The sequence below is a fragment of the Chiloscyllium plagiosum genome, chromosome 4 (genome assembly GCF_004010195.1).
Source record: "Chiloscyllium plagiosum isolate BGI_BamShark_2017 chromosome 4, ASM401019v2, whole genome shotgun sequence".
Taxonomy (NCBI): Eukaryota; Metazoa; Chordata; class Chondrichthyes; order Orectolobiformes; family Hemiscylliidae; genus Chiloscyllium; species Chiloscyllium plagiosum.
Window position 1 is genome coordinate 105,847,083 of NC_057713.1, and position 23,185 is coordinate 105,870,267.

Sequence of the window (23,185 nt, forward strand, 5' to 3'; positions counted from 1 at the left end):
GTACATGGAATAGTGTAGGTGGGATGGGCTTCAGATTAGTATGACAGGGCAGCGCAACATCGAGGGCCAAAGGGCCTGTACTGCGCTGTAATGTTCTATGTTCTAGACAGAAGTGAGTTTAAGGATATGGGCTGTAGAGTTAATACATTGAAGTTTATTCAGTGTGAAAGATAGGAGGCCATCCAAAATAGCAATGGAATAGTCAAACATAGGAAGGAACCAAAAAAAAAGGAATGAGGGATTCATCATCCGATTAAGTGAAGCAGAGATGGAGACCGGTATATATTGAATGTAATTAGCGATGAAATGGACATGTGATCCATAAATCATCTCAGATAAATGGTCTGGTACAGGCCTAGGCAATAGGCACACTATAGAATGTAAATATTAAAAAGAAAGTCCAACCTCAGGAAAGTTCACTGTATTTGAAACAAGGGAAGAAATTGCATTTACATAGCATTTTCAATGACCTCAGGACTTCCAGGAATACTTCATAATCAACATGTATTTTGAAGTTCAGTGACGAAGTGGGTATTTAATTTACACACAGCAAAGTTCCACAAACAACAGGATTGTGAAATGCGAAATGTTTGAAGTTTCTGTTACTGACGCTGTAATTATCTGACATGATGAATGTTTAAGAAGGTTGGAGGAGCAGCAGTGTGTATTCAAAGAAGATTTCTCAATGAGTGTTCTTTTTCTCAGCTTGTCAACAACTGCAAGACTTAGGTGAATTGACTCTGTACTGAGTGGATTCTATCTGAATGGGCATGGAAGGGTGATGGAGTACATGAAAGAGGCAAAGAATGCCTGGAGTTCGCACAGGGAGAATGTGGATGGGTGAGGCATGGAAAACCTAACTGCTACTAAGATAATATTGATGAAGGCGCAGAGGATGGAGTTGGATCTTCTAACCAGCCTGCCTCAGCTCTTAAAACGCCAACCTCAGTGGCAAATATGGTCTGCTTCTGGGATCAATATGCCTGACTCAATCCCAGCCCTGCCTATCCACAACATACAACGGGCCTTTTTAAACCAAAGACAGTCTGACAAACCGGGTAATTTCTGCTCTGGTTACGGAAATTTCACTCAAAATGTCAACCTAAATCACGTTTGTATCTCTTTACAAAAGTGTTGAACCCATGATCTCCTAAGTGATATGTGGAAGTGCCACCACTAAGACAAGGCCAACACCTGCAATTAATAACTTTAATGAAACAGGTTTATTAAAAACAGAGTTACTTACTGGTCCTTATGGCAAGTTTGAGGATGGAATGAAGTGGGAATGGTCCAATGCTTTCAAGCTTTACACCATGAGACACTAAGGTACGCAACAGCTGTGTTATCCAATCTCTGTATTGGAATGGTCTACACATAGGAAGAAAATTCTGGGGGAAATGGGGGGGGAAAGAAATAAAAGGGGAAAAAGAAGCATTTGAACATAAACCTTTCAAGCAAACTTATGAACAAAAGTGAAAATACTTTGATTAAAACAGATTGAAAAAATTAATTGCCAGAGACTTTTGATACCCAAAATAAATTCAGTATGGGACAAGGAGTCAAGGTTAAAAAGAATCAAACAGTTTTAGCAAACTTTGTTCATCAGATATACAGAGAAATTGCACAACAGAAATCTGGTGCCCATGCATCCAAAAGCACCCTCATTGAAGGCGGAAAACTAAGGATTATTAGCAGAACCTCCCAAAGATGATTAATTCATCTTAGGGCCATGACCTATTTTGCAATAGGGAAAGGCTTTCAAAGCTTTTAAAGCTAATACACCAAATGAACATAAAGACTCAAGTTAGGATGTGTTAAATGCAAGCATAGGTCTAAAATTCAGTGATCGTTTTGTGCCCATCAAGCTAATTTTAGCGAAGGAAACCAACACAATTGAACAGGAACTCCAGGCTGTCTTCTCAAACCACATGTCTTTGGAAATGAAGATTCAGCCGGGTTTCTCTAGCACTTTTCTGTTTTTATTCTATTTCTCCAACTCTGGTATTATTCCCTTCACCTATATAATTGAAGAAAGACATCTTTAAATCTTGCCTCAAAATGTCTTGCAATAAAGGCCAATATGCCACTTAGCATCTTAATCGTTTACTGTATTTACAGATCAACTTTCAGTGGCTCATAAACAAGAACACCAAGGTTGCTGTGAAGTCTGACACTTTCCAACCTCTTATTGAAGAAATACTCTTTTTGTTTTATCTGCCAGTGAGTCACCTCAAATTTATCTATATTTTAGCCTGGTGTCAGCTTTGCCGAGTTTCTCCAGCTCTTTCAGTTGCCTTGAATAATTTGTGCAATTATGGTCATCATTTGCCAAGAGGGGTGCAACTAAAGTAATTCTTAGAATGGGTGGAATTGTCCTCTAGGGCAAGTTTAAAATAGGCTGCGCCGAAATTTTCAAAATTCCAGAGGAGAGAGATTATTTCATTCAAATGTACAAATGTCTCACAGAAATCAGCAGGGTAGATGCAGGAAGGCTAGGGTTCTGGAACCAGGAAGCAAAATGTCAAAATAAGGGACTGAGATGAGAGTGAATTTTTTCACTCAAGAGGGTGGTAAACATTTCAATCATACCCCTTCTCATCTTTCTAAACTCCAGTGAATAGAGACCCATAACAAATGTAGAGATCTCTATACCTTAACCTGGTCAATATTTATCCCACAGTCAACATTCTAGATACAGATTTCTTGATCATTATTATACTAGCATTTGTGAGAGCTTGCTGTCTTCAACTTGGTTGTTTTCCATACTTCAATGGTGACAATACTTCAAAAGTAATTACTTCGTTGCAAAATGCTTTGAGATGTCCTATGGTCATGAGAGGTGTTACACAAATGCAATTTTTTTTTCTGCTGCCACATCAGATCATGTTGAGTTTTTTGAAATATAAAAGAAATTCTCTTACTTCTTTCAAGTAAAGCTACATGAAACCAAATCAGCAAGCATAATACATTCCCAGTGATAAATTCCACATTGAAATGCATACCACAAACAGTTCTTTAAGGGAGATTTGTGCAGCGCTGTATTCATTTCCAGGCATCAGTTTCAAATCACATAGGACAATATAAAGAGCCTAAGAAGGAAAAGGTATAAAAAATATGAAGTCAGTTCCCAATAAACCCGACAAATTAATTACTGTATCACTTAATATAACCATGGAGATGTGTTTCCGTTTATTCCTTTCATAATAAAAGTATTTCTTTTTGTCTTCACCAAGAAGGAAGAATGGAAGCAGCATATAGCCTACCCTTTCAAGCACATTTGTCATTAAATTATTAATTCATTACAATTAGACTATCAATAACACATCTGCAATCAAGGTTATAGAAACCACATTACTGCAACCAGTCCTCACAATTCAGTGTGTAAATTGCATCACAAGAAAGGGAAATGCCATGAGGAAGTTGCAGAAATAAATTACTGAGACAACAGCACATGGTCTGCAGCAGTTCAAGAAAACAGCTCATCAGCACCTTCTCAAGATCAGTTAGGGATTAGTAATAAAGCCTGTCCCAGCCACCAGCATCCACAAGTGAGTATAAGAAAATTAGCAGATTTGAGGGGTTTTGGTTATGAAGAGAAATTGTGTTTCTGTTCATTAAAACAGAGAAAATAAAATGGAGATTTAATAGAAGTGGTCAAAACTATTGAAGATTTTAATAAATTAAAATGGGAAAGCTATTTCACTATTTGGTATTTAGTGGCTACAAATTTAACCCTCATTAAAAAGAATAAAGGGGATGTCTTTTTGTCCAATGCAGGATTATTTATCAGGATATGCATTGCCTTACCAGAAACAGTAGAAGAAGCAGATTACAGAATTGAGGAAAGTCATGAACTATTTGGAAAAAAAGCTTTAAAATGGTCTAAGGAAATGGTCGCATATGGAACTGATTGTAAAACTAACCTGGTCTGCCAGGTTGACACTTTATTGATTGGACTATTAGACCAAGTTTAGCCTTGAACGTACAATCAATGTTATTAAGCAATTTAATGAGTCCTGTCATTGCGTTTAGAAAACTAATTCAGAGTAGGAAAAGATCTGATTACACATCATCCTTCTAAATTGTACCCACCTGAAATGTTATCTCTGCTTCCCTCTCCACAATGCTGCTGAGTTTCTCAAGCATCATCAATTATATATTAAAAAGGACTATACCAAAATTTCTAGTGCAACACAAAAATAACTTGACAAGTAAATAAAATTAAAATTATTGACTAGATACTTCCCCTCACAGTTTTAACTTTGGTATAATAACGAAATACAAAAATATGTGAACTGTTATTTAGAAAGTGAGAGAAATGGATAAGCAAGGACAATTTGTAAGGTGTGTTTGGATTCTTAAAAATTTAAGTTCATAAGCTTGTAATCATAACATGTTTCTATTCCCAACCAAACGATCAGGTGCAGTTTCTAGGTATGACCATTAAAATGTCTGATCAAGAACACAGGACTTAAGAGAAGGCAGGTGGCCATTTGAACCCACTTTGCCACTTGATTATTTCAAGTTTCAGGATGTCACCTCAACTTCACTTGCTTGTATTTCTGCCATAGACCTCGACTCCCTTGTCTACCAGAAACCTGACTGACTCAATCTTGACTAATGCATACATTGTATTATTGAATCTATGACCCTCCCGACTTCAAATGTTCAACAGCTTCACTGAAATCTTATGATAACAGGAATTAGACTGATTAGATAGTTCTAACAGAGCAGCTACATAGGTACGAAGGCTGAATGGCTTACTTCTGTCCTTTAAAATGCCATGATTTGCTTTCTACAATATATTAAAAGGTGCTTATTCAAATATTTGGTTCAGACAAGTTTCAATTTGAATCAGTGTTACTTTAAGTGATTGCTTACCTTCCATAAATTTTTCTTTGCAGCTTTTTCAATAACAATTTGCCAAATTGTCGCGTTGTAGCCTTTCCATTTTAGGATTTCAAGAAAGTTGCTGTCAGTCCCTATAAAAGTTTGATTAACAATTAAAATGATCTAAAATTCACAAATCCTAAATTTGTCATTAATATATGCTGTCATGCAAGCATAATTGGTTTGATTTGTATTAGGTAGTGCTTGCTGGTGATAATACAATATTGCTACTTTGGCAAGTCACTGTATAATAGACTTGAAAGGAAAACCCATTGAAATCACAATAAAAGAAAACAGTTAATGGTGATTCATTTCAATAAAGTTGCAAGAAGTAACTCAACAAGTAGATCTGCGGAGGCTCTGGGGATATAATAAGTGAAGTCTATGTTTGATAATGCTTAATCTGCGTTGAGGAAGGCATTAAGACACAGAATCAAGAACAATCAAAAACGGACTTCTTCCCCTTATTTTATGCTAATGAATCTTCTCTCTGTCTGGCACAGAATTTTTTTTTTTTAAATATCTGGAGCCAAAGGTTCTGTCTGTTGTCTTTCCCTTTCTGGCCAGCCAGCGCTTCACTATAATCCTAAACATCACATTGCCCAATGCTCACTTCCACCCCACTTTTTTTTTTACATCAAAACTCCTTGTTTCTCTCCCCCTTGGTCACCTCTCCTCACTCCCACACTAACAGCGTGGAAGTGTGGTCGAGGCAGATTCAACTGAAGCAAACGAGAGGGCATTAGATGATCATTTAAACAGAAACAATGTGGAGGATTATGGGAAAAATGCAGGAGATTGGCACCAAATCAAAATGCTTAGTGAGCCAGTGAAGACACAATGGGCTGGATGGTCTTTTCCTGCATCCTAACAATGCTGCAACTCACTAAAAAGATTTGACAGAGTCAACACACACATTATTTCTGCTGGTCAGTGAATCTAAAACATAGAGGCACTGTCGTAGGACAAAGGGACTGTTAAGTTAGTATTGAGATAAGAAGGAATGATGGCTCTCAAAGGAATGCAAACACACGGAATTGTCTACCCCAGAGGATTGTGGAAACACCACTGTTGAATAGATTCAAGGCTGGGATAGGCAGATTTTCGAACTCCAGCACCTCCTCCCCACTTCTCTCTCTCAGCTCCAAAACCAAACCCACCCTTGCTCTCCAACCTCATCTTTCCTCTCTCTTTCTCCTTCTCTAATATCCCCTATCCACGTGTCCTAACTGTACAGTTGTCAATAGTTTTGAATCAATAGCTCTAGTTATGGACTCAAAACTTCTCCAAACCTTAAACTACTTAAAGTCACCATTAACTTGCTCTTTCTGAGGAGAACTGTCCAAAATAGGTTACTTTCTCCTCATAACTCAAGTTCCTCTTCCTTGATAAAATTCTGGGAATCCTCTTCTGTATCTTTTCTCAGGCCTTCAACAACTTCCTCCAGAAGTGTCTATAATACCCTAGCCAAGGCCCAGTCATGATATATAAATAATAGAACAGAAAATAAATATCATATTTAATTAATTTCTGATTTGTTACAAAATTTGCCATTTAGTAAGCAGTGTGTTCCCAGTTAAATCCATGAATAGAGACTTTGGAGAATACTACACAAGATTCAACACACCACATGTCAGTATTCCCACTATGAAATCTGCAATTTGATGATGAGACTGGTCCCGATCTGTGTCCAGGATATTTAGCCCTTCATAGAAATACTGATGTGCTCCAAAATAATCTTGCATCTTCAACAAGGCATTGCCAGTCCAGTAGTAACCCTATGTTAGAAACAAGATTTATGTGAGATATCAGCAACACAAAAATGTAAGGCAAATCCAGTCCATTGAGAATGTAGGCTAAATAGAAATATTGATCTCATTTGCACTGTTTTTAAAGCATCAGAGAGAAAAGAGACCTAAAGGGCAACTATTTCATGCAGAGGGTGGTGTGTGAGTGGAATGGCCTGCCAGAGTAAGTGGTGGAGGCTCGTACAATTGCAACATTCAAAAGGCATCTGAATGGGTACATGAGCAGGAAGGGTTTGGAGGGATATGGGCCGGGTGCTGGCAGGTGGGACTAGATTAGAGTGGGATATCTGGTCAGCATGGACGAGTTGGATTGAAGAGTCTGTTTCCGTGCTGTACATCTCTATGATTCCATAATACAAATGGCTTGAATGTGGCAGAGCTCTTAATAGTTTTTGTCTGATTACACTTCTAAGAAGACTCTAAAAATGTTTTCATACATTTAACAGTATTATCAGGTTATTAGGAAACACAGAGAACCATGCAATCTACATTAACAAACTTGTACATAACACAGGGACCCTATACACCTCACAATTCAATGCATGCACAACGATCAATGCTTTGTGATAGTGAGAAATACATATTTACCTTGATAAAAGTACTGTCAACAGCAATAGCATATTGTGCAGAATCAAAAGCAAGTTTCCACATTTCCAGGTTATAAAGGGCATTTGATCTGTTGCAGTACAGCACAGCCAGTTCCCTATAAACATAGGCATTTTGTTAAGTTTGTCCCAGAGCTTTAGTTTTCAATTATGTAAAAATTACAATTTGCAAAGAGGTATTTGGATGCAATTAGCCTGTATTGAAACAAAAACAAAAATTGACATTGCTGGAAAAACTCAACAGGTCTTGCAACCTTTATGGAAAGAAATCAGAGTTAATGTTCTGGGTTCAGTGACTTTTATTCAGAACTTTTTTCGTAGCTCTTTGTGGGGTTTTTGTTAGCCTGTTTTGACATTTATTCTCTATAAAAGCAGCGGTCCTATTACCATAAAATAAAACAAAGAACTGTGTACGCTGGAAATCTGAAACAAAAAAAACCCAGAAATTGCTGGAGAAACTCAGCAGGGTTGGTGGCATTCATGGAGAGAAGACAGAGTTAATGTTTCAAGTCCAGTTACCCCTCAGGAAGGGTTACTGGACTCGAAATGCTAACTTTGCTTTCTCTCCACAGATGTTGCCAGTCCTATTATTATATCTCCATTTTTCCTGATCACTTCAAACTGTTTACTTACCAATTCATTTCAATCTCCCACTCCAGTACAGCATTTCTCAGCCTCAAAAATTTATGTAAAAATTGTTTCTCTGGCACTGTCCTAGATCTCACATATGTCACTTCATTGTAACCAATCTATTCCTAAACATACAGCACTATTTCCTTTATAATTTCACATATGTCTATCAAATTACCCTTTAATCTCTTCAGTTGCAATGACGGAAACAAGAGATTGGCAGGACAAACTGTAACTGAACAACGGGTAACTTTCAAAGAAGAGATGGCTCAGGTAATCAAAATGTTTTCTCAAATGCGAAGGCAGGACAAACAAATCCAGAAATCTCACAGTGACAAGAGAGACAGAATTTAACTTGAAGAATTGGACAGGCGTCAGCTCAAAAATAAAATTTGAGAGCCAAGAGGAGTAACAAAGATTGAGAAGTGTGGGTGATGGAAGGAGTGGATCTTTGTGGATGTGGTGCCAATCAAACGTGTACTGGATAGTGTCAAACCTAACTGGAGCTGCACCCATCCATGCAAGTGGAGAGTGTTCAGTCACCATCCTGATGGTGTCTTGTAGATGATGGCCAGGCTTTGGGGAGTCAGGAGGTGACTTACTCACAGCTCTATTGCTAAGCTCTGGCCTATTCTTTTAGCTAGTATTTATGTAGTGAGTCCAGTTGAGTTTCTGGTCAATGGTAATCCTAAGGATGTTGATAGTGAGGGATTCAGTGATGGTAACATTACTGAATGTCGAGGGATGATGGTTAGATTGTCTCTTGTTAGAGATGATCATAGCCTGGCATTTGTGGGGCATAAATGTAATTTGACTTTATCAGCCCAAGCCTTGATATTGTCCAGAACTTGTTACATTTGAGCATGGATTGTGTTGTGAATGAGTGTACTTTGAGAGAGTGAAAGCTGGCAAGCACCTAGCAGGCACAAAGTGTATTGGACAATTGAAAGATCTAACATTTTGCCAGTAACCTAGATACCTCATTAAGTTTGTTTTCACAGCAGTTTAATCAGTTTAAATTATGCCCCAAGATACTGAAACTCAATCAAATTTGAATTTTACTGTTTTGACAACATCGAACCAATGAGAGGATGCGATGTTTTGGGGTATAAAAAGCAAGCATTTTGGACAGTTAGCCAGAGAAAGAGCACCACCTGCCATTGTCAGAAAAACTGCCTGAAAACTCTCTCTAAAAAGGTACCTTTTTCATATGAAACATCTTTGCAGCAGAAGACCGAAGATGACCCAGGGAGATCTATAAACAGAAAGATCACCACTGCAGATGACAGCTGCTGTCTAATTTTGAAAATTGATTTGCTGTAAATTTAATAGGGGCTTTATTAGACCAGTAGATTGTTATAAACTGGAGGGTAGATAACAAATCTCTTGTTAATAGTTGTTGTTTAGTGTTAAAGAATAAAATTGATCATTTTTTGTTAAATAGTGGAATTTGGGTAGTTATCTGGCTCCCAACTGCCAAATGGCCTACTCCTGCTCCTACTTCTTATGTTCTTAGGTCTTAACACATTGAGGCGAGGTGAGCTTTTCTGTGTGTTTGGTTTCATTAGCAGAAGGGTTTACCACCACTTCATAACAATTGTTTCAGTATCTGATGAATTGCGAATAGTGCTGAACATTGCACAAGCATTGGCAAACATCCCTACTTATGACTTTATGATGGAGGGCAAGTCATTAATGAAACATCTGAATGTGACTGGGCAGAGGATATTACCCTGAAATACTCCTGCAGGGATGTCCTGGAACTCAGATGACCGGCCTCCAACAACTGCAAACATCTTCCTATATGGCAGGTATGACTTCAACCAGGAGCAAATTTAACCTGAATACCCACTGTTTCAGGTTTTGCTTGGGCTCCACGATGCCACACTCAGTCAAACGCGGCCTTGATGTTAAGGGCAGACACTCGCACCTCACCTCTGGAATTCAGCTCTTTTCTCCACATTGAACCAAGACTGAAATGAGGTCAGGAGCAGAGTTGTCCTGATGGAACCTAAACTGGGTGTCACACAGAAGGTTACTGCTGAGCAGGTGCTGCTTGTTAGCATTGATGACACCTTCCATCACTTTATTGATGATCGAGTGAAGACTGATGGGGCAGTCATTGACCAGTTTGGATTTATCTTTTGTAAACAGGACATAACAGGGCAATTTTGCTGGTGCTGTAACTATGCTGGAAGCACTTGGCTAGGGGAATGGAAAATTCTGGAGCAGTACTATTCAGTCTTCAGTGGCAATGTTCTCAGAGGCTGTAGCCTTTGTTTAATCCAGTGCCTCCAATCATTTCTTGATAGCACATGGAGTGAATATGCATTTGAAGAGTTGGTGCAAATGTGATGGTCTAAATGGCCTCCCCTGAGCCACGGAACTATATTCTGTGGAAAAAAAAGTCCTTGGAGGAAGTGAGGAGGTAGCTTTGGGAGTCTGAGAGCTTGCTGTGTATATAGGTGGGTAGCATTTTACAAGACAGGGAAATCAATGAAGGATCATGTGAAGGTGAGGGAAGGTTGGAAACTGAAATCAAAATTTACATAATTTTGCAGTTCAAGGGAGGTGGCAAATGGCATTGACATATTCATCAGTGCATCAGACAAAGAGGTGAGGGAGTGTGCAAGGGAGGAAGTCATATCTGGCTCCCAACTGCCAAATGGCCTACTCCTGCTCCTACTTCTTATGTTCTTAGGTCAATTTGGAGGAAGTTATTCATGTGGAGGGGGTAGTGGTGGATGGATATTGATTCAAGGAAGAGGTAGAAAGCCCTCACACTGTCTTCCGAGAGGACCAAGACTTAGAGAAATAAGACATGCTTATAGCCAAGAAACTGTTAAAGGTGACATAAAACATCAGAAGAGTTGCATGTGGCGATAGAGAGACTGGAAAAGGAAGAAAATAAGAGTTGAGATACAAAGATTTTAGTGAGAAATACATTAATGATCCTCTTATTAGATCAGTGGAATTTACTTTCTGTTTCTTACTAATTGCTGAAGATGTTTTTATTTAAACAATAAATTATCTTTAAAATTTCCTTTTCTTTCCTGCCAGTTATAAACAATGCTGTTCAGCTCACTACAGAAAAGAAAGTCAAATATTTCATTTGAAGCTTGGGGACATTGCCACATTCAAAGTATATGCAATAATGTTTGTAAACAGTGGCTAAATATCGACTGTAATTGGTTAAGCATTACATGAACGAATGCGATGTGCTCAAATCTCCAGGAGGACATTCATCAGCGATGGCAACATTAGACTGAGGATGGAAAGCGAAGGAGATGCACAAGTCATCCATTAGATGAACTGGAAGATAGGAGGTGATGGATGGGAATATACTATGGGTCTTAAGAATATAGCATAGGCAGGGAGGGACAAAGTCATTTTTTACTGCTCAGACAAAAGGACAGTTCTACAATTCTGATACACGGAGCGGTGCTTCCAGTGTGCTTCCAGTTAAACCTGTTGGACTATAACCTAGTGTTGCGTGATTTTTAACTTGGTACACCCCAGTCCAACACCAGCATCTCCAAATCATAAAATCCTCATTCTACTAGTTAATTGAAAGTTTAAAAAAAAGTTCCAGTGTTTGTATGCCAGTTATATGAAAACAAACTTAAAACAGAACACAGACAGGAGTCGGAGTTGAACAAGCCTAATCATGTGATCACTATTGAGTAATTATTGCTGCTGCATGAAGAGATTTCATTCACAGAGCCTCAACAGGATTTCTGATAACAGAAGAAGTCATAACTAGAATGCTGTCTTTATCAGACAGTTTATACAATAGTTGACCCAAGAATGAGTTCATACCTCAGCTGAAACAAGAGAAACACCAAATCTGGATGTAAAGACCTCATTTGGATCTCCTTCTAAGTCAGTTTTTTTCATTCTTATTATAAAAGAACATATCGATTTTAAAAGATAAATGTTACATGAGAAAAAAGTTAGGCCATTTTTGGGAAGCAGAAACTACTGAAACTTTGGAGATTTTCTGCATGGTGCGGAACAGTTGTTAAAGCACCCAATCAATGGGAGGGTGTAGTTACAATGCAACAAGTTTTGAAGACATAGGAATTTATCGTGGAAACGGTTGGCACAAGATTCTATCAGAAATAAGAGAATGCGAAGCATGATTCTTGAGTCAAAAAGTGTTAAACTTCTAACATATTAAAAGGTAAATGCATTTACTAATTGTAAGTATAGCAAACTTTATTTTAACCGGCACCTAATGAACTGGCACTCTCTATAAACCAGCAAAAATTATATACTTGAAATACCAGAAGTTTACAATATTATTGAGATCTCAGTGATGTCTGCGTAGTCAGTTGAGGGTGCAAGTTAGAAGATTCTCTGTTGGCAAGTTTCATTTAAGTATTTTTTAAAGTGATTTATGCTGTAAATAAAATACAAGTGATGCATATGCCCCTTGGATTATGTTTCTATTACTTAGTGTGTGTTTTTACATTGATTATGTGGACCGCTTAATCAACTAGATTAACTATTTGATCAACTAGTATGTTCTCATCCCATTCATTTTCCTTGTACCTTTTCTCCAGTGATAGCTGTTGCATTTATTTCCCCTCCTCCTTTTGCCCCTTGATTACTTGGTAATTTGGGAATGTCATCAGTGTCTTTATGCCTAATGCCATCAGATGCCAGTTAATAAAAAGTTTACTGTACTGTATAAAAAGAGAAATAAGGAAATGGGAGACAAAGCAAGCACATTTAAATAAATATACACCATGGGAATTTGTAATTAAAATGCAACATTGTTCTTTTGTCAATTGTTTGTCTTAGTTAAAGATACTGGAACAGCATCTGTCATGTGCTACAGCAGGAACTATTATGTGATTATTTAATCTTTTCAGAGCAGTGTTTCTCAGAACCTACACAAATTTTCACATGACTAAGATATGCTTAATTTTAATGGGGTTATATCAAATTTCACCCAAAGGTTCACATTCAAATTCTTGAACAACACATTCTTGAAGTGTATAAACCTATTACCATATCAACCTCTCCACCTTTCTGGAATATCTGTGTTCCTACAGTAGTGCACCATAAAGATCAAATTCTGAGGGAACAGAGGAGGAAAAGGTGAACAGGACACACCCAAAAGTGGTGAGATCAGAAAATAGTGGAGGCAAGAATGAGGCTGGCAAAATAATAATGAGGAACTAGGAAATGGCTGAGGAGTTGAAAAAATACTTTCCGTCACAGTACAAGACATTAATGGCATTCTAAAATTACCAAGTAAAACAAAAAAAAAGCGGGGGTCAAAAAGGGAAAAGAGGAAATAAATACAATAACAATCAATAAAGAAAAAGTACTAGGAAAGCTAATGGGGCTAAAGACTGTTACATCTCCTTTATTTAATGGGATGCATCCTAGGATATTAAAGGAAGTAACAACAGACATAGTGGATGTATTGGTCATAATCTTCCAGGAATCCTTAGAATCTGCGAGAGTCCCAGAGGATTGGAAAACTGTCAAAGCAACACCTTTACTTAAAAAGGGGAGGAGGAAAAAACACAGGTAACTATAGGGTAGTTAGCTTAATGTCTGTTATTGGGAAAATGTTAGAGTCTATTGTAAAGCATATAACAGTAGAGCATTTAGAAATACATAATATGATCAACCAAGGTCAGCATGGATTATGTAGAATAAATCATGCCTGACAAATTTACTAGAATTATTTGAGGGGATAACAAGCAGGATTGCTTAGGGAAAGCAGTGGATATAATATATTTGGATTTCCAGAATGTTTTGATAAGACACCAGAAGTTACACTACTTAATACGATAAGGACCCATGATTTTGGAGATAGTACATTGGCATGGTTAGAAAATTGGCAACAAATAGTATATAATGAGTTGGAATAAGGGGGTCATTTTCAGGATGAAAATCAATAACTCGTGGAGTGCTACAGGAATCAGTGCTGTGGCCATAATTGTTTTTTTTAAACAATATATACTAATGACTTGGATGAGAGGAATGAATGTACTATAGCCAGGTTTGCAGTTAACACAAAATTTAGATAGGAAGGCAAGTAGTTACGATAAAGCAAAGAAAAAACCTGTAGAGGGATATAGACAGATTATGCGAGTGGGAAAAAATTGGCAGATGGAATACAAAACTGGGAAAATGAGGAGGTTATGCCTTTTAGCAGTAAGAAGAGCTGAATATTATTTAAAATGGATTTGGGAATCCTTTTGCATGAATCACAAAAAGCTAGCACCCAAATTTAGTGGATAATAGTGAAGGCAAATGGGTTGTTGACCTTTATTTCAAAAGTGAAAGAAAATAAAACTAAGGGGATTTTACTAAATCTAAAGAAGACATTATTTAGGCCTCAGCTGGAATACTATGAACAGAATTGGGACCCTTATCTAAGCCAAGATACACAAGCGCAGGAGGTAATTCAGAAAAGGTTCACTAGGTTAATACTGAGTTTGGAAGAACTGTTATGAGGAAAGGTTGAATAGAGTGGGCATGTAGTCATTGGAATTTAGAAGAATGAGAGGCGACCTTATTGAAGCATACAAGATTCTTAGGGGACTTGACAGGGCAGATGCAGAGGTTGTTTCCTCTCATGGGAGTGTCCAGAACTAGAGAGTATAATCTCAGAATATGGGAATTCCCATTTAAGACCGAGAAAACTAATTCCTTCTATCAGAGGGCAGTGAATTCTTTGCTTCAGAGGGCTTTGGAGGCTGGGTCATTAAGAATATTTAAGGTAGATAGATTTTTTTTCTAAGGGAATCAAGGCTTATGGGAAAAAGCAAGAAAAAATAGTTCAGAATTATCAGATCAACCATGATATAATTGAATAGCACAGCAGACTCAATGGGCTGAATGGCCTACTTCTGCTCCTATGATCTTAAATGCATGTTCGAACTCCTATCTCACACCTAAACGGGGACTAACTCCAATATAGAAATCACAATACTGGAATCCATTTTATATAGACTCTCCTCCATACTCCTGTGAAACGTTCAAGGAAATACTCCTGGGAATAGCTAAACTGCAGACAACATTTAGAATAGTTACAAACTGAAAAAGATCGTTTACCTTCTAGTCGGCTGCAAACCACGTAGAATGTTCAAAGCTTCATCATATTTCTGGACTGCAATACGATAACGCCGTTGTTTAAATGCTTCATTCCCAATTGTTTTCAGTTGATGTGCAATCATGTTATACTGCTCCATGCTCTAACAGAAAATAAATATATTTAAAACTTGCAACTGTGACACATCAACCTCCTTGACCACTAAAATAAAAGGTCTTGCACACTCAAGGCATGTATTGGTTCTGCTGGGTTCCTGAATATGTATCACACAGCTGAAAATACAACTGACAGAACTCTCAAAAACTCTCATTCCTGATGAAGGGCAAATGCCTGAAACATCGATTCTCCTGCTCCTCAGATGCACCTGACCTGCTGTGCTTTTCCAGCACCATACTCTAGACTCTGATCTCCAGCCTCTGCAGTCCTCACTTCCCTCCCGCTCAAAAGTTAGTTGTCTGGGAGAGCTGGTGGATACAGTTGAAGGTCCGATATAAATACAAGCTGTTGTATTTTGTTTAAACCTTTACTCTTTTGTGAAAGGAGATGAATTGTTCAGTGAAATTCAGTGAATAACCATTGGTAATGCGAGCCACAACATGCGAGAGAGAGAGAGAGAGAGCGAGAGAGAATGAACTGCAACTTGCAAAGCCACCTTGTCTCCTCAGAAAATGCAAAACCACTTCACAATGAGTTTATTTTGAAGGCTAGCCATTATGTTACATGGGTAAATGTAGTAGTCAATTTGCAAGCAGCTAGATTCCACAGAGCAAATGACCAGTTAATCGTTTGGAGGTGTCAGCTGGTGGGTAAAATGTTTAACCGGGACCAGCTGCAAGATGTCTTTGAATGGTCATGGAGAGATCTGACCTTGCTCAGACAACAGAATTTCATCAAGTATAAAATACCTTTCCCACGTTTCAAGGTTGATGTTGTTACATTATGATTCACACATGTATTGGGACATAATTTTTAACCGTTTCACCACATTCCACTGCTTGGAATTTTACACCACACGCACTTAACGGCAAGAGCACTATCTTTGAGTCAAGACTGCCAGACATCAAAAGTTTAGATATCACATTAAGAGTTACTTTCTTTACTCATAAAAAGTATGAAGTACTGATGCATTATTTTAAATTTTAAATAGGTAACCTAAAGATTTGGGTTTTAGGATTGTTATGTTCTGACAAAGAGTCACTGGACTTGAAACATTAATTCTGCTTTCTTCCCACAGATGCTGCCAGATCAGTTTCGCCAGTAATTTCTGTTTTTGTTTCAGATCTCTAGCATCCACAGTTCTTTGTTTTATTTTGGTGAAGAAGGATACTTATTATGGGAGGTTTGCCTTCATTAATTGGGGTGTAGTATATATAAATAAGGAAGTCTTGTTACATCTTTATAAAACATTTGTTAAGCCACAGGTGGAATGCTGCGCCGTGCTACTGGAAGAGACTTGATTTCAATTGAAGAGGGTGCACGGGAGATTCACCAGGATGGGTTGACAAGTCTCAGCTATGAGGAAAGATTGGATAGGCTGGGTTTGTTTTCCCTTGGAGCAGAGGAGGCTAAGGAGGGTAACTGATTGAGGTATACAAAATTATGAGAGGCATAAAAAGAGGAAATTATGAGAATCTTTTCCACATGGCAAACGTATGTTTAAGATGAGGAGCAAGCAGTTTAGGGGTGATCTGAGAAAACCTTTTTTTTTTAAAACTCATAGGACGGTAAAAATATGGAACCTGCTTGAGAGGATGGTGGAGGCAGATACCATTGCAATATTTAAGCTGTATTCAAATGAGCACCTAAAAGCCAGGGCGCAGTAGATTATGGACCAAATGCAGATAAATGGGATTACTGTAGTTTGGTGTTTCTTGGTTGCATAGACACAGTGGGCCGAACGGCCTGTTTCTTTACGGTTTGACTCTAAAATTTTCTTTATGATAAAGTTCCAAGCCCGAGGATTCCTGCATTTTTATTTGGAGAAGCACAGTGGTGTCGGTTTGGGTTGGCTTAGGAGACCCATACAATCAACTGGATACATTAAGGACAAGGTTTTGCATGACTGCAACATTTTATGGGCACTCAGACAAATATCAAAAGGACTGTGGATGCTGAAAATCGGACACAAATGGAAATTGCTGGAAAATCCCAGCATGTCTGGCATCATTTGCACAAAGAAATTGGAGTTAATGTTTTGGGTCCAGTGGCCCTTCTTGAGAATGGGTGGCAGCGAGGGAAAAGATTTTTTTTTAAATACAGAAGATGGGGTGGGGAAAAGAGTAGACGACAAGTGGAGATAGAGCCCAAATAGAGAGAAAAGCAATTGGACAAAGGAGTAGTTAAAGGTTAGCCTGAAAGAATGAATAGCTGCTAATGGGGACAATTAGTGGCTGACAATGTGTGGTAGCAGACCATGTAAAATCAAGACCAGGTGTGTGGGGGTGAGGGAAAGCATGGGGAAAGGTGCTCAAGCCTCAAAATTGTTGAATTCAATATCAAGTCCAGAAGGCTGTTGGGTTCCCAAACTTAAACTGAGGTGCTGTTTGTCTAGCTTATTTTATTTCTCCTGCACTGTGTTCTGACTGGTGTACAAATGGACTTGCAAACAGACTCATGAATGGAACCAGTTCATAACCAGGGACTGCCTGTTCAGTAATCTTATAAAACCTTATAATTGTGCCAATACACTACAGAGTACAGTCTAAACAACAGCAGCTGCAGAACATTCCATATAATGTGATAAGTCAAGGACACGATAATGAAGACCAGAGTTGTAACTGGTTTTAAGAATTGCTCTCTGAATAATGACTCCCTCTTTCCTTAATATGATCCTGAGACAAACAAATATATGATTAGATTAAGTTCTCTACAGTATGGAAACAGGCCCTTCGTCCCAACAAGTCCACACTGCCCCTCTGAACAGAAACCCACCCAAATCCATTCCCTACCCTATATTTACCCCTGACGAACACACCTAACACTGTGTGCAATTTAGCATGGCCAATTCTCCTGACCTGCACATCTTTGGATTGTGGGAAGAAACCGGAGCACCCGGAGGAAACCCATGCAGACACTGGGAGAATGTGCAAACTTCGAACAGACAGGCGGGAATCGAACCCAGGACCCTGGTGCTGTGAGGCAGCAGTGCTAATCACTGAGCCACCGTGCTGCCCCGTTAGAATACTGGTGTCCCCTTAATCATGATAATTTAATATGTTTATACTTACTCAATGTAACTCCCAAAAAGAAATTTTTTGTTACTACAGAATATTATGTCCATCTATTATTTAGGACCTATAGACAGGAAATATGAGAAAAATAGTCTAACACCATGAAATTACACAACTTCGCTTCAAACATGAGCAAAGAGCAGGCAAACAAAATAGCAGGATGTTTTTGAACAGTTTAAGTGATCATTGATATGCTATGATAAAAATCATGCATTGGTATGCATTTCTGGTCAACTTTTTTTTAAGTTACTATGTTGACAGTTATAATGTGAACTGTCATGCTGTAATATGCCTCACATTTCACTGAGACTCCAGCGGCAGTAAAAGTATTCCCCATTTAAAGCACATTCTAATGGCACGTTTGCTTTAACACAGTTTGTAAATAATATAACTTGCACAAATAGTGCTATCATCATTTTTATTTCATAATGTTTGTGACACATTTGCCAGGACTGCACTTTAATTGTGCTAGTTCAGTCTACTTATTTAAACAACTCCTGCCCTGCATGCCACCCTTCCTGAACCCCTGGAACTCTCCTACTCATTAGTCCTTCATTTCTTTCTTCCCACTCCTTGGCCTCTTCCACTTTGTCATTAACCACTCCCAGCCCCCTGCTAGTTACCCCATTGCTCTGTCTTGCTCACTGGTCCCTCCTCAAATGCCTTGCTCCACCCTCCCCGACTCCTCGTTCCTTCCCACTCATTACCTCTCTCTTTCCTAAACTCCTTCTTCCAACTCATTTGCTACTCCTCCCTGTTCATCACACCTCTCCAAACCTTCATTGCTTCCCTCTTCCAACCCTCCTGCTAGTCACTTCCTCCTCCAGGTCCCCTCACTACATCCTGCTCACTCTTTACCAATTGCCATCTATCTTCCCATCCCTGGTAGCTTTGCTCTGGACTATGTGTGACAAATGGATGTAGCCAAGGATCTGGAGTAGGGCAAGGTGCAGGAGGGTGCAAGTAAGACAGCGAGTAGCAGAATTGGATAATGGAAGCACAGAGAGGGGCAGTGAGCAGGAAGGAGTGAGGCAGTTAGGATATGGATGCAGTGAGGAGCAGGAAGCAAGAGAGTGGAATAAAACAGTATATAGAAAGAGAATTTTTAGGCCAGTTAGAGGTTGAAAGCAGTACAGGTTTAATTGTAAAAATTACAGATTAGGAATGCAACCCACTTTAATTGTATGATTTCTTATAGGAAAATGATTTTCTGTTCAAGAATTTAAGAACAGCTTAGGACAATTGGCACCACATCTACATTCAATCCCTCTACCACCAGCACTCAGTAGCAGCAGTGTACATTATTTACAAGATGTACTGCAGAAATTCACCAAAGATCCTTCGACAGCACCTTCCAAACCCAGGACTACTTCCATTCAGAAGGGCAAGGGTAGCAGGTACTTGGAAACACCACTACCTGCAAGTTCCCCTCCAAGCCACTCACCATCCTGACATGGAAATATACTGCCAATCCTTCACAGTCGTTGGGTCAAGATCCTGGAACTCCCTCCCTACTGGCATTGTGGGTCAACGCACAGCAAGTGGACTGCAGTGATTCTAGAAGGCAGCTCACCACCACGTTCTCAAGGGCAAATAGGGATGGGCTATCAATGTTGGCCAGCCAGTGACACCCAAGTCCCACAAATAAATTAAGAAAAAATTAGGAGAGCAAACAAGAGAGAGTTGTATTGTGCACATTGTCTAGTAAATGCTGTGACACAGACAACAAATGGGGGATCAAAACCAAAAATTTGTCACACATAGTTAGTATAGCTCATGCCTGATAATTCGCCTCAAAAAAGGATAAGTGAATCTTTAACAGAATTTCCATGAAGAATTATATATTTTGAAACAAACTACATGTGTATTCTCATCAGAAATACAAACATCTGATTATTTTGTTAAAAAAAAAACCAAGTAATCAACATGAATCAAAAGAAATTCATAAATTAGTGACCAGCCCTGTGATGGGGGGGAATCCATTAGCTCAGTTGGCTGGACAGCTGGTGTGACACAGAGTGACACCAATAGCATGGGTTCAATTCCTGCATCGGCTAAGGTTACTATGAAGATCTGCTTTCTCAACCTCACCTCTCTTCTCTGAAGCTTGGTGATCCTCAGGTTAAACTTACCACCAGTCGTTTCTCTCTAACGAGAGAGCAACCATTTGATCCTTTGAGATAATAACAGCTTTGTCTATTATTTGATAAACTATTTTGATTTACTCATCCGATTCAACCTCTCACAATCCCAGTGATAGTCTCCATTGCTTACATGCCATCTTATAAAGATTCTATCCACTGAAGATGGTACTTTTGTCAGGCTGAAGCTACAAATAAGTTCTATTTAGTTAAGCAGAAAAATTTAATGACAAGGTTTTCAGAATTGCGTGCAATTCTGGTCTCCTTCCTATCGGAAAGATGTTGTGAAACTTGAAAGGGTTCAGAAAAGATTTACAAGGATGTTGCCAAGGTTGGAGGATTTGAGCTTTCGGGAGAGGCTGAACAGGCTGGGGCTGTTTTCCCTGGAGCGTCGGAGGCTGAGGGGTGACCTTATAGAGGTTTACAAAATTATGAGGGGCATGGATAGGATAAATATACAAAGGGTCAGGGAGTCCAGAAGCAGATGGCATAGGTTTAGGGTGAGAGGGGAAAAATATAAAAGAGACCTATGGGGCAGCTTTTTCACGCAGAGGATGATACGTGTATGGAATGAGCTGCCAGACGAAGTGGTGGAGGCTGGTGCAATTGCAACATTTAAGAGGCATTTGGATGGGTATATGAATCAGAAGGATTTGGAGGGATATGGGCTAGGTGCTGGCAGGTGGGACTAGATTGGGTTGGGATAGGTGCTGGCAGGTGGGACTAGATTGGGTTGGGATATCTGGTCGGCATGGGCGGGTTGGACGTAAGGGTCTTTATGACTCTAATAATGACAAGTCCAGAGAGAATAAGGGGTGAAGGTTGCTAAATTAAACACGCATGATCTGATCTTGGTGACCTTTTAGAAAGAAGCTTATTTACCGAACTTTAAGCTCTTAGTTGAATTTTTAACTTATCAATTTGCTAAAAACCTATTACAAAGAACTATTCTGCAGAACCTCCATTGAGATTTCAGAATAAAATAAAAAGCACACAACTTAAAGACCGCTATAACAACACTACTTATCATCAATTATCTAACCTCACCCCACTGGCTCAAGAAGAGATAACAGATGCAAAGTTTCTTCAAATACACCATTCTGCCTGTTCGTGCAGCCTGTATCGTGGAGCACCTTCTCCATAATAATGCTCAACATCGGCATCCTGCAAGGATGTGTACTCAGCCCTGTGGTACCCCCTGTACACTCATGACTGTGTGGCCAAATTTCACTCAAACAGCATCTACAAGTTCGCTGATGCCACCATCGCTGTTGGCTGGATATCAAACAATAACGAGGCACAATAAGGAAGAAGATAGAACGATTGGTGTCATAGTGTAAAGATAATAATCTCTCCCTCAATGTCAGCAAAACTGAAGAGCTGATCATTGACTTTAAGAAGCAAAGGGGACATGCCCCAATCTACATCAATGGAGCTGAGGTGGAGAAAGTCGAGAGCATCAAGTTCCTTGAGTGACGATAACCAATCTGTCCTCGACCTCACACGTAGATGTGACAGCTAAGGAGGCACAACAACACCTCTTCTTCCTCAGGAGGCTAAAGAAATTCAGCATATCCATAAGGACCCTCACCCTCATTTTACAGATGCACCACAGAAAGCATTCTATCTGAGTGCATTACAGCTTGGTACAGCAACTGCTCTGCCCCGGTCTCTAAGAAACTACAGAGAGTTGTAAATCCAGCCCAGATGATCACCAAGCGATTCTCCCAATCACTGACTTCTACCTACACTTCACATTGGCTGATTTTCCACAGCAATGAGATCAAAGACCCCTCCCACCCCAGTTATAACCTTTTGCAACCTCTTCCACCAGGCAGAAGATACAAGAGCTTAAACAGATGTACCAACAAGTTTAAAGTCGAAAAGTGTGGTGCTGGAAAAGCGAAGCCAGTCAGACAGCATCAGAGGAGCAGCAGAGTCGGTGTTTCGAGTATGAACTCTTCATCAGGAGCCTGACCGGCTGTGCTTTACCAGCACCACACTTTTCAACTCTGATCTCCAGCATCTGCAGTCCTCACTTTCTCCAACAAATTCAAGAACAGCCCTGTCCCTGCTGTTATTAGACTGCTAAATAGACCACTCAAATATTAAATCTAATGCTGATCTTGCACTTTTGTACAACTTCCATCTGTAACTTTGTATTCCTCGCGCTGTTCAATCACCCGATGATCTGTAGGTCCTTCTATGTTATGATCTGCCTGTATTGCATGCAATACAGAACTGTTCACTATAGTTAGGGTACATGTGACAACAATAAATCAAATATTTCTCCTTCGGAGGCTATTCTCTAGGTTCAAATTAAACTGTCTCCCAGTTTCCACTACTAACTTATCTCTTAGGATATCAAAAATATAGAATTCAAAAGTTTATTCAGTCTTCCCTCTCCTTTAATTCTCAGGCAAATTTATATAAAAACAGCCTAGCATTGCACTCACAACTTCCTAATTTTTCTCGCATTACTAAATTTGCATTCAAAAGCCCTAAAAAAAAAAGCCTTGCATTAGCAAAGATCAATTGGCATGCATGTTTTCTCCCTCCTCTTTACATTGTTTGGAGACAGGGCTTTAGGTCAAATATGACAACCTGCAAATGTTTTTAAGAGAAACGTTAGACAAATATTTACACAGTAAAAAATATGAAAATTACCTTAAAATCAAACGCCATCAGTGTTCCCAAGGGTTTTGGTCTTTTTAGCTTCTGTTCTTGTTTGTTGACTTACCCAGTTTGACTTTCCCGAACCTGAAGAATTCGAAGTGTTGTATTTAGCACTGGTGGACAAATC

General features: G+C 39.1%; 1 protein-coding gene across 3 annotated transcripts in view; it reads right to left on the bottom strand.

Moving 5' to 3' along the window:
- The window catches only part of LOC122549292 (TPR and ankyrin repeat-containing protein 1-like), an 86,530-nt gene that overhangs the window by 47,640 nt on the left and 15,705 nt on the right, over positions 1–23,185 (bottom strand). For all 3 annotated transcript variants that reach the window (XM_043688834.1, XM_043688833.1, XM_043688832.1), the window contains 7 exons: positions 23,050–23,142; positions 15,014–15,153; positions 7,287–7,401; positions 6,518–6,668; positions 4,882–4,982; positions 3,003–3,089; positions 1,247–1,388 (listed from right to left, as the gene is read on the bottom strand). In XM_043688834.1, coding sequence (XP_043544769.1) covers positions 1,247–1,388; positions 3,003–3,089; positions 4,882–4,982; positions 6,518–6,668; positions 7,287–7,401; positions 15,014–15,153; positions 23,050–23,067 — 754 coding nt within the window. In that variant the 5' untranslated portion in view covers positions 23,068–23,142. The remainder of the gene's footprint in view (positions 1–1,246; positions 1,389–3,002; positions 3,090–4,881; positions 4,983–6,517; positions 6,669–7,286; positions 7,402–15,013; positions 15,154–23,049; positions 23,143–23,185) is intronic.